General features: G+C 43.1%; 1 protein-coding gene across 1 annotated transcript in view; it reads right to left on the bottom strand.

Moving 5' to 3' along the window:
* LOC104285974 (multiple epidermal growth factor-like domains protein 6) overlaps positions 1-12089 on the bottom strand; it is a 208857-nt gene that overhangs the window by 3155 nt on the left and 193613 nt on the right. The window contains 7 exon segments of the mRNA XM_009884502.1: positions 629-754; positions 1428-1556; positions 1863-1991; positions 4247-4375; positions 5062-5187; positions 6063-6191; positions 10796-10927. Coding sequence (XP_009882804.1) covers positions 629-754; positions 1428-1556; positions 1863-1991; positions 4247-4375; positions 5062-5187; positions 6063-6191; positions 10796-10927 — 900 coding nt within the window.

Here is a 12089-nt window from a genome sequence, read left to right as displayed (position 1 = left end):
TCACCTATTTTTATACCCTTGTTACAAAATAATTCTGTCGTCGTGGGCCGTTTCCCAAACACACAGTCCAAGTGCCTATCCTGCAAATGAGGGAATTTTATTTGGCTTAAATGTTCCTGGACTACTGCTGACCCCCAGAGGCAGGTGTAGCTGCTGCAGCTCCACTACCCTCATCCGCAGTGATTCCTCCCTGCTTCCCGGGGAAGCAAATCTGGAGCTGGAAATACTTTTGCATTGGTCTGAAAAGGGTGACAAATGTCCATGGGACAAAACATGTGGCAATCAGAACCCTTCATGCCCATTTGCACCCTCTGGAGTCCTCCCAACCATGTCTGCAAAACTGTGGGCTTCTTGGTATGTTCTTCACCAGGGCACATTTCTCCAAAACTCAAGGCAAATGACATTTTACAGCTGACCCATAGTTTTCCTATCAGTGTATCAACTTAAATATTGATTAAATCAAGCGGTACAGCCTGCTGATAAACCTGTTGATAACATACAAGAGTAATTTGCTACCAACAACGTGTTCTTGAATACCGGCAAATGTCCTTTCACAGTTACACTCAGACCAACAGGTCATATTGGTTTAACTACATACAGTCCGGCCCTTAGGAAATATTACCCTTACCAATGTCACATTTGTCTCCAGTCTTCCCAGGTGGGCAAAGGCACTTCCCAGTCTCTGCATCACAAGGAGCATCTCCGCAGTCGCACCGACGCTGGCACCTCTCTCCAAACCAGCCCCCGTCGCAGCCTGACGGCAAGAGCGCTTTTTTAGATGCACATTTGAATGGCAAAGACGTACATTAAGCCAGAGGAGTTTTTCCAGGATGCCTCAGAGGAAAGCTTATAAACTCTCCACCGAAGCTAGTGTAAATGCCAAGTTTAATAAAGACTTGAACATAGTGGAATAGGCATAATATTTATATGAACTCTCCTTATGTTGGGTCTGTCTGATCTAACCTATCAAAGGTATCTGTAAATCTGTCCTAGAAATGTAACTGGCACTTATTTTCATTTTTAATTAGAACTCTCTAGAAGAACATTCTGTAACACTCAACAGGTCTGACATGCACCTATTTAATAATCTTATTTGCAATTTTAGAAGAAAATTTAGAATCAGTAAAAGGGACTTATTTTTAATAAACAACATGTTGAACTCATTGCTGCAAAACATCACAGAGACCAGGACTTTCACGTATTAATCGGAACCAGATTAGTTAATTTATAAGGAATGAGAACGCCCAGTTATATAACAGGTAAACAATTCCAAATCTAGTGTTTTGGGATATTCAAAAAGCTCAAAATATAGATGAAGTTGCTCTCAATAAACAAATATTTAAGTAATGACACGGAGCTTTTTGAGTTTTATTTTGGTTTTGTTTGTTCGTTTGTTTTTTTCTTTTACATTAGAGGGGTACAGGTACCTTTCTCGCAGTAGACACCCTGATAACCCAAAGGACAAAGGCACTGTCCTGTCACTGCATCACAGCTCGCTCCATTTTTACAGGCACATGCATGAAGACAGCTCAGCCCATAAAATCCAAGGGGGCATTCTGAAAAATGAAAGTAGCAAGTGAGGAAAGTTTATGAAGAAAAACATACATCCCTTTAAAATTCTCTGTATTCTCAGCTACGTTCCCCGAGAGCCAACAAAAATGTTATTTACCATTAACTCCAATAATGCCACGTGCTTTTAAACTTGTACCTCCCCAGCAGAGTTACTCAGATCTGGAAGCAGCTGGGTGATCTGGGACACCCCAAAAATTGTAACTGGACCAGCAAAGTGTTTACGCGATTACTCTGAAGCCCCCCATCCCGTTACTGTTGGGAACCGGAGCAGCCGGGCTGCCTCCGCTTACTGTGCTCGCAGGAGCGGCCGTAGTAACCCGCGGGGCACCGGCAGCAGCCCGTGAACCTGTCGCAGGTGCCGTTGTGCTGGCACGAGCAGTCCAAGCCACAGCCAGACCCGTACTTCCCCGGGAGACATTCTGCTGGCAGGACACGGACAGAAAAACAGACAAACAAACAAAAAAATAATCACTGACCACACAGAGAAAAGCTCTTCTGTGATACCTTGTATAGCTGAGATATCACACCCATACAATAACTTGCAGAGCCAAGGAGAACATTTGTTATGAAGACACAGTATTTCTGCCCAACTAAGATGTATTTACATACCTTCAGGAGAAACCTTTTATATTATATAGATGGTCAAACAGAAATTTCCTTGTACTTTTTATAGTCTACATTTTAAATTTGTTTCTTCGTATAGTCAATGTTGAACTCGTACCATGTGTTGTAAAGCCACATAGTAAATGGTATAAATTGTATCCTTTTTTTTTTCTAAATCTACAGCAATATTTTCTTTTAGACACTTAGGAAGTGTGAAAGAAAACACATCGCTTTTCCTCCTCTGTGTTATCATTGGAGTTCACACTATTCCAATTCCTAATAAAACCGGGAGGATCTTTTTCACACATAGCAACAGACTTTCCATGTATAATGAGATATCTGCTTTTACAGAACTGAACGCATCTCAAATTACTGAAAGCCAAGTCATGCAAAAGTGACTATGCCAATATAATTAACCTAGGCATCATTTCTGCATAAGTTAACTTCCCACGGCTGTGCTAATTTGAATCTGGGCAGACCAACTTAAATGAGCGTGGCCGTCCAAATCGTCAGATTCGTAACTCTGTAAATGTCAGACAAGATCTTTCAAGAACATCATATCTAATCACTAGAAGAAGGATGCCTGATTAGCTGTCTTTGATTTCTAGTCAAAACACACTCAAAACCACGCTGCTGTGGAAATCAAGACTCAAGTTGCCAATAACTTGGCTATCTCTGTCAAAAGATAAACAGTGAAGCTCTTTCTAGTGATATAACACACAATCCTTTATGCGATGTGTGCGTGTCTGCTACCCCACGCTTGACACCAGAGATATTTTATCTGAGCACATCTGTAAGATACACCCACTCCACGTGGTGACACCTCCATCACCTTACTGGGGCTTTGCAACCCAAATGCAGCCTGTGGATGGTTCCAGAGCTTTCAAGAACAAATAGAGATGAATACAGGTGGCCTATGCAACGTGAAGTTATCCAGTTATTGGTAAACTGCACTTTTTTAGGGGGGATATTTTAGGGCCAGCACACAGTGGTGTTCACATTGCGAGTGGCTCCATGGAATTAGCACCTTTCCTTTTCTCCCTGTTCCTCTTCTGCACACACGCATACATGAAGTGGGTCTCTGAGTCTTCTCAGGTGCAAAGTGAAACAATTGCATAGAATTCTGCTAAAAAGTATCACTTGTAGAGCACGCTTTTTATATAGGGACACTCCCCTATAAGGACCAGTTCTTGGAAAAGATACATATGGGGTTTGAGGTGGATATTCTACAGATGTCAGGGATGGAAAGGCTGTAAATGAGGGCTCAAGAATGTGTTGGGGAGGCTGTACCATGGTAGTTATGATGCAACAATGACATTGTCTTGAACGTGAACTCAGAACTATTTATTTGACATCGTACCAGTAAACTCACAGTTTCCCTAACTTTTATGTTCCTAACTATACAGATATCTCTCATCTGGAGAGAGAAATGGGAACTCAGAAATGCAGAATGACTTTTGGGAGATGAACAGAAAGGCATGGAAAAACTCTGCTCTGGGCTGGCAGGAGGGCTTCTGGAGTGAAAACTGAGCTTATTCTGTTTAAGTGTGGTTTGTCTTGTGTATGGGAGAGCGGTCATGAAGAAATAAGGGTGAGACAGCAAGACAGTCTCAATTGCTTTGGACAAATGTTGTCAGAACTGTATGAACAGGGAAGTCAATACATGGGAAGATCAACTGCAGTCCGATGTCAAAGGGAAGAGAATAATGAGAGAGAACATGACAAGAGAGGAGGTCGATGCTGGCTTCTGCTGACTTTGGAGGAGCCCATGAAAGAAGATACAAAACAATGTTCCCTTGAACAAAAGAACACAAAAGTTGGAAAGGAGAAGAAATCAGAGTCTGTGCAAAGGGATTTATGAGAGTTACAGAGCAGGATTCATGAGGAAACTGTCTCTGAAAAAAGACCTAAGACTCTAACTAGGGGCAGTTCTGCGTGATAGAAGCTACAGAGATGAACGCAGCTGGGAGGGAGTCTACTTAAGCAAAAACCATCTCCTTTTTTGGGTCTGCAGACACTGCAAAGCCCTGCTTGAATGTACGCATCCACTGTCCTCAAAGCAGAAAATTACCTTTCTCACATGATCTTCCTGTCCAGCCGAGCCCACAAGTGCAGTTGCCATCCACATGATCACAGATACCACCGTTCTGACAGGTACATGTCAGCTGGCAGTTGGGGCCATATTGTCCCTGGGGACACACTACAGAGAATTAACAAAGTTTGAAAAAAAAATTAACATCCCCCAAAAGAATGAAGGTGACAGGGAATAAATACAAACACGTGCTCCTCACAGAGTATCCCAAGTGCTTGGTGTCTCCCAAGGGCTGTGGGACACTACTTCACACTTATTAGCAGTTTCATACAAACAGTCCCTGTCTCACCCCATCTCCTAGCTTGGTTTCACTCCACATTTGCTCATCCTGCTCTCCTCCCTTTGTCCCATGTCTCAACTCCTCCTCTTCAACAAATCCTCTCCCTTCACTTTTTAAGCTCAAGTAACTTGATTCTAAATTTAGTCCCATCCATCCGCAGCACCCTCATGTTGCTCATGTTGTGTGGTACAAAACCACCCTTTCCCCCATCTTTATGTTCTTTTTGGACCGCAGCCTCTGAGCGCAGTCACTTCAGCTTTGAGGAGAAACCAGTGCGACGGTACCAGGTGTGGTGGAGCAAAGCAGTGAGATGTGGACAGGAGACCGGGGTAGGACAAAGGCAGGGTGATGGAGCGGAGAGGGACAGAGGCTGAGTACACAGCAAACTGCAGCGTTATCAGGCAAAGGCGTTGGGAAACACAGCTATAAACAATGTTTGGCGCTGAGTTTTATTTGCTGGTTGTTTTAAGTATGTACCCAACTGACGAGATGACCTTGGGTCCCGCTTTGTTACCTTGCTGACAGCTGGGTCCCATTTGGCCAGGAGGACAGGTACACTTGCCAGTCCGTGGGTCACACTGACCTTTACCGCATGCACAGAACAGGGTGCAGTCCTTCCCGTACCGGTGTTCAGGGCAAGCTGAAGGAAACACAACCTTTTGTTAAACACCCTGGGTATCCACTGCCAGTTCGCCTTTCTAACGTAGGCAGGATGCTATAAGAAGAGTTGGCTTTGGTTTTATTTCAGCTAATGCGCTTGAAAGCAACAACTATGAAACCAAAACCCATCCAAAGACATGACTGCTTCTTCCTCTGAAACTTTACTTGAGGTTATAAATATAAAACTCTGTTTTACATGGAACATCTACTAGGTTTCCTTCCAAAAGGGTGAGTGTACGACTGAACCATCAGCTGCTCATCCTTCCAGCTAAAGACGTCTTTCCTTCCTTTATATCGATGCTGTCCAACGCTGAAGAGCAAAGCTATAGGCTACTAAACATTCAAGCACTGCTTTTCTGTGAATAAGCTGAAGAGAACTTCACAGAGGTCACAGCTTTGGAAATAGCACAGCAATTCAGCCCCACAATTTAGCTCTGAAATAGGGAAGTAAGAGCAGGGTTGCCATGGAGTCTTTACCAGTTTTGCCATGACAAAACTTGACCTTTTTCCCATTTATTGTAACTAATGGCACCATAGCGTGAAGCAAAATATTGAGATAATTTCTCAACCTAGAAATTTTGGACAGGAAGAAGGAACTTGAGCAATTCATGCTGAGCTGGCTCTGGAAGTAAATTTGGGCAAGCAGGTTGTAATCCTGGGACGAGCGTCCTCGCTTCTACGCACGCAGAAGAGAGGGAAAATATTTTGCAGGAGATTTTTCACAAAGCTGGAATCCTGATTTACAATTTGAGGAGGGGGTAGCTGGGATCTGTCTGTTTTTCTACGGACAAGGTCTTATGCAGATTATTCTCTCTGTCTTTTTTTGAAAGAAGCAGAAGATGAATGTTGGCTTACTTTTACTACAGTCGGCTCCAATGAAACCGGGCGCGCAATCACAAGTTCCCGACACAGGGTCGCAATGGCCTCCATTCATGCATTTACAGGGGTTTTGGCAGTTTGAACCGTAAGTACCTTTTGGACACCCTGTTTTAAAAGAATGAAATAGCGATTAGGCTATGTTACCACTGGGCCCGCTGCCTTTCATGTCATAAGCACTTTGTTGCTTTCACCCAAAATCAGATTTTAATTTTCTAACTCTAATCACTTCCAGAGGGCCAGGAGTAGGCATGGACGAGCAGATGGTTGCCTCGGGCAGCAAAGCAGCGCTGACTTGCAATGTCAAACCCCTGGAGAGCTGGACCCACTGCTGCTGCCGAGCCTGGTCTGACTGCTCCTGGCTCTGCCTGCTCCTTCTACTCCTCATACCCAACGGTAGCAAGAAAAGCAAGCCCAGTTCTTCAGAGCTTTTCCTTTTGGATTTCTGTTCCAAACCAACCTGTTCCCCCTTTGCCTCCTATGGCAGAGACGGGGCCCTGGTCGCTCTTCCTTTGGGCAGCGACAGCCTGGTTTGCCCATGATGGTGAGAAGCCATGAGCCATCTCTGCCTCTTTTAGTGGTCATTTTAGCTGACCAGTTATAGATACTGGGGCAAGTCTCATCTTTTAAAGAAGTTTAAGCCAGAGAAAGTTTCTTTCCTCTATGACCTACTCTCACTCCAAACTGGAGTTGGCATTGCTCTGGCACATCTGGTGGGCTGCGGATGGAAGACTACGAAAATGTGGACATGACAATAACAGGCAATTTCAGAAGACACCTTCCCAGAAGATAGATACAGGAGAGAGATGTTTTAAATGCAAAGCCAGAAAATTCTCTAAAGAAAGAAAGAAAAAAAAAAGCAGCTGTATTTTCTAATAACCAGAAAAAAAGTTAGTCCTGGATGGATTGCTGAGCCAGTGTTACATGGCTACAAGCTGTCCACGAAGAGGTTTTCCAGGTGGTAGCGAGTATTTCTTTTTGGACAGCTAGTGTTGAAGGAGCACTGAATACGAGATCAGGAGGACATGAATGCATCTGCCATGCTTAACTCACATCTTCGAGATACTCTTTAGAGCGATGGAGGCTGGAACTGAGGAGAAGAGCTGAGCAGAGCTGCTAGGCACGTGTCTCCGTCAGGGTTGCCTCCAGCGTGCCACCATTGAACTCTAGAGATGCAGGTTATTGTCCCAGTTTTCCAGCATACTGGAAGGGGAAGAAGCTGGTGCTTTTACAGCAATGTGATCATCATTCAACAGTTACAGTAGTGCTACTACCTCTACCTGTCATTACTTTGTTCCTTCCTTCCTTCTCCTCCCCTGGCCAAAGGAAAGCCTACAGCTACTTTGGAAATCTGGTTGGATATACATTTGCACACGTCTCCAAGCAACGGATCTCTTAAAATCTGTGCATAAATAACTTTATATATTTGCTTTCTTTTCTGAATGCAAGAAAGCATGGTCTGAGTGTCTGGAGAAATCTCTGGATTTTTTGAACTATTCAATAGAAAGGGAGAGCTTATGGTGAAGCTTTTAAGGGATGTCTTTTAAAATAAAACTGAAAACTGGCTTCTGCTCAAATCAGGATAGCAGATCATCAGGGCTAAACAGATACACACTTTTATAACGTGCAGATACTCTCCCCAGCCCTTCTCAACCATGGCTTCTTCTCAATGAGTACTTTGTCATCAGTGCTTCCATCTGTCAGTGCATAAAATGTGTTTCATGTGCAAACCCTGGCATTGAGGAGTGAGCCCTGCAACATCTATTTCATTTCCACAAAGACACAAAGTTAAGGACACACCCAGATTCTATGATTTAATTGGACTCTAAGTGAGTTTCTCTTTTTCTCCTCCCTTTCCTTTTGGTCATCATTTGGCTTTTCTCTTTTTTTTTTTTTTTTTTTAAATTCTGGTTCCCACACTCCCAAACACGTTTCTTCTCAGCTTCTCCCTGGCAAAGCTTTCAGGGCTGTTCCTAAGCTCAAGACTAGCAAGGGCTGCTCCGTTACTGAAAGAGATGCAGTAATTTCCCCCTTACCAATTTATTTACCCTTGCAGCATTTTATTTATTTCGGTTCAACGGGGAGCAGCACAAGCAGGGCAAACACATCAGCTGCGACGTTCACGTGATTATTAACAAGGCCATCTCATCTGTTACTACTTTGCAGAAGAATGTCTATGCAGATAGCTAGGGCAATTTACACAGGGCCCTGCCATTTAAGTAGGCTCTGCGTTTATAAAGAGGGTTAGCCTCTAGCCACCAGTTATCTCATAAAGACATTTTCTAATTTAACAATTTCCCGTCCATCTGACTTATGTTTTTCTGAGAACGGCAGGAGCAGCAGCCAGATTTCTAACTCATTTCCTGATTTTTTTTTCCTTCTGGTTTGGGTGGGTTTGCCACGACTAAGAGCTCCTAAATATTTTCTTACCAACTGCATACACTAGGGCTTTTCTAACCAATTATTAATTGGGTTGTCAAAAAAAACCCCACTTTTGAAGCATCCTGTTACCTACAGCTTGAAGGTGAAGCTGGTGAGGTCTTTCTGGCTCAGCATTCACCCAGGCCAGTAAATGTCACAGAGATGTAGCATCGGGTTCTTTTTATCCATTACACCACCACTTACTGCTTTTTATTCATAACTTCACTCAAGTAGATCTGCCTGTCCACCAAGTTATGGACAACTGATGGGAACCTTATTGCTAGTTTGTCTGCTTCCTCCAGATCCTGCCAAGAGACTGTTTCAGCTCTTCACTCCAAAATTTGAGAACATGAAAGCCTCGTTGCTCTTGGCTCCTGGAAATTTGACTTCCCAGCCAACTACACCTTTTATAGATACTTTCTTGAACCTTTTTTTCACAGTACTATAAATACAGCAATGGTTGCCAGAAACCATTTCCAGCAGCATCCAACCACATGTTGACTGGACTGAAGCCCATTTCACATCTTTAGGAGCGGCTCCCTATGCTGTTTTTAATATTATATCGAAAGCTTCTTCATCCTGGAGCAGCCCCAGTTCTCTCTGTAGTGAGGACGGTGGGAACAAGGACTGTTTCCTCCAAAGTCACGCTAACTATCCCTGGTTATCAGACATTATCATCGGACAACAGTTATCCAACATTCCATTATCTCTCCAGGAAACATTTAACAAAACTATACTTATAAAGTGACAATTTGCCGTGCAAGATACTGTGCAGTTTTGGAATCTAGGAGAACACGATGCCATGAAGGCTCATGTCTCATATGCTATAGGTTTAATCCTAACTACACAGGAGTCCATGGCAAAATCCCATCTGAATGCAAGGAAACAGATTCCATTTTGTAATTTCTTTTATGTCAGAACATCAGTGCAATTATTAATGTTTTAAATTTTAAATTCTGAAGTAAAATCATAAGTATCTAAGCAAGCTCGAGGACATTTACGATAATCTACAGAGATTTAGTACTATATGCACAGGTAATGACTACTGAAAGATTGCTACATAAAAGTAATAGGCTAACCATGATTAAGTCTTTTAAAACGATACTGTTAAATAGTTGATCTCCACTGCTGCTCTACTATAATATTTATTATAATGTAATGTATAATGGATCTAGATGGCTCTAGCCTAGATTTTGAAGGCTGGATTTCGATCTCACTTACAGTGAGAACTGATGTACAAAGGAGGATAGAATCAATCCTTACATTTACATTTATATTTTAAAGAATAACTTGTGATGACACGACGGTAATACAAATGCCCGTCTCCAAAATGAGCCTCATTCCTATTTCCACTTGAGGAATAAAGCACAGGTTTAACCCTTACTAAAGCTGCACACATCGCAGCTGGCGTTTGTATCCAAATTGTCAACCAAAAAAGCCACCAAACCAAACAGAGCCACGCTCGATTCCTAGGAAAGGAAAATCAGTGTTTGCCAAAGAGAAAGTGCCTTTTTTTTTTTTTTTTTTTTAAATGAGACTATTACAAGCCATGGAGTAAAAACAAAATTAAAGTTGTAAATAAAAAGGTAATTAACTGTCTCCTTTTTTGGATGCGATGGTATATGCTTCTTATCAGTTGTCGCATTCCACCAGGAACAACTTTACAGATGTCCTAAAATACCGGCATGAGGCATGGGGATCTGGGAATATTCTTTATGATGGAGCGTTCAGCCAATTGGCATTTTGTCCTCTGCACTAGTCGCTATTTTTCAATCCAGAGTAACAATTTGTTTAATTTAATTATTCCTCAGAAGGCCCTACAACTTAAGTGACTTTACGAATCACTTTTGATTTATTGCCAATTGCAGCTCGTTGTTTTCTAATAACCAATTGTTCTCACTTGAGCAGGCAGAGATTTCGGGAAGTATTTTGGCCTAGGTCTTTGGACATGAAAGAGCTACACAATATCCAGGTGCAGCTGAAAACAAGAGGTGTAAATGCAGAGAATGATATTGATATTCTTCAGCGTGGCATGAAGTTGTAAAGAATTTAGCTAGTAAAGGAGTGGGTTTTTTTTAAAATTAATTTTTTTTAAAAAATATATATTTTTTTTAAATTAAACCCTTGCAATAATACCGGCATTTTTATTATCGTAAATGAACCCAACCTACGCTTACTTTATCTCAGTCAACACTGAAAGTACTGACACAGGTGAATCCAGAAGGGCCAGCACTTGCTTCTGCGTGACGGGGTTCTCGCTCAGAAAGCGGGCAGCCCACGAAGATACTCACGGAGGGTGCAGCGGGCCCCGTAGTAGCCCGGGCGGCACGCGCAGTCGCCGGTCACCGGGTGACATTCCTCGTTCTCGGCAGAGCACTGACACACTCCGTTACAGTCCTTACCATACGTGCCCGGTGGACAAGCTTGGGGAAGAGGAAATGTAAACCAATAAATTAAATTTGTCTTGGTAAATATAGCACTCAAACAAAGAGTGAGCTCGAATTTATTAAATAAAATCCCTGCCTACAGAATGACGCTCTCCTCCGGGACTTTGGATTTATTACATTTACTTGGGGGTTACTTCACTGCTTCATTTTGTTTCGTTCAGTCAATTTGTGCCCAACTGTCAAGGGCCAGATACAATTTTCTCGTCACTAGAAAAAATCATAGGGAAACGTCAGGTAAAATTGACTAAAATAACAGTATAATTCACAAGGGACCAGGCGTGTGGATAAAGACATTCTACCTTTTGCAGGGAGTTTAAACTTGCAAAGCTGCAGTAGCACCAACACCTTTAGAGGTTTCATTTTGCCTGTTGACAGCCACGTTGCCTACAGGTTTTGGACTTTCCACATCTAATTCTTACATTGCACTTCCATTAAGTTGCCCTGGTTATGGGTCAGGAATTAGAGTCCTTTAGAGGAGGATATGGGACACCAATGTCTCTTTCTTTTTTTTAATTCTTTTCTGCTGTTGTTTTTCTTTTTGCTAAAGTGGCGCTCAGGCAGAACCTTGTAAGGAAGAACAAAGTCAGAATTATGCAGCTGGAGTCACAGGACGAGCCTGTTCTCAAAGACGGCTCCGGAGGGCCAAACTCAACAAAGAAGAAAAACTAGATAATGACATTTCCATGAGCTCTGACAGAAGGAATACACGGTCACCCACAGGGACAATGCCAACAGAAAACAGAGCTGCTGCTCTAACCGGGGCACAGTGACGCCCGTGGGCAGCATCTGGGCTCCACTGGCACCTCCTCGGTCTATTTTGATCCAGTTCAGTCCCTGGCTGCTCCCTGCCAGCCTGAGAGCTGCAAACCTCGAGAGGGCAAACCCTGCCAGCCCAAACCACACCAGGCACAGAGGTCAGAACCCGCCAAACCATTTGGGTGAGGGACACACAGCCCTTGTCCATCTGCGCTGCCGTGAGGGTGCTGCCTTCTCCCTCTTCAGGCATTGTATCATCAGGTTTTTATCACAGAACCATAGAACAGTTAGAATTGGAAGGGACCTTGAAGATCATCTTATTCCACCCCCCTGCCCTGGGCAGGGCCACCTCCCACCAGCCCAGGTTGCTCCAAGCCCCGTC

This window comes from Charadrius vociferus, unplaced genomic scaffold (genome assembly GCF_000708025.1).
Source record: "Charadrius vociferus isolate BGI_N301 unplaced genomic scaffold, ASM70802v2 scaffold104, whole genome shotgun sequence".
Lineage (NCBI taxonomy): Eukaryota > Metazoa > Chordata > Aves > Charadriiformes > Charadriidae > Charadrius > Charadrius vociferus.
The sequence above is the reverse complement of the archived record's forward strand: the minus strand, read 5'-3'. Positions and strand labels throughout refer to the sequence as shown.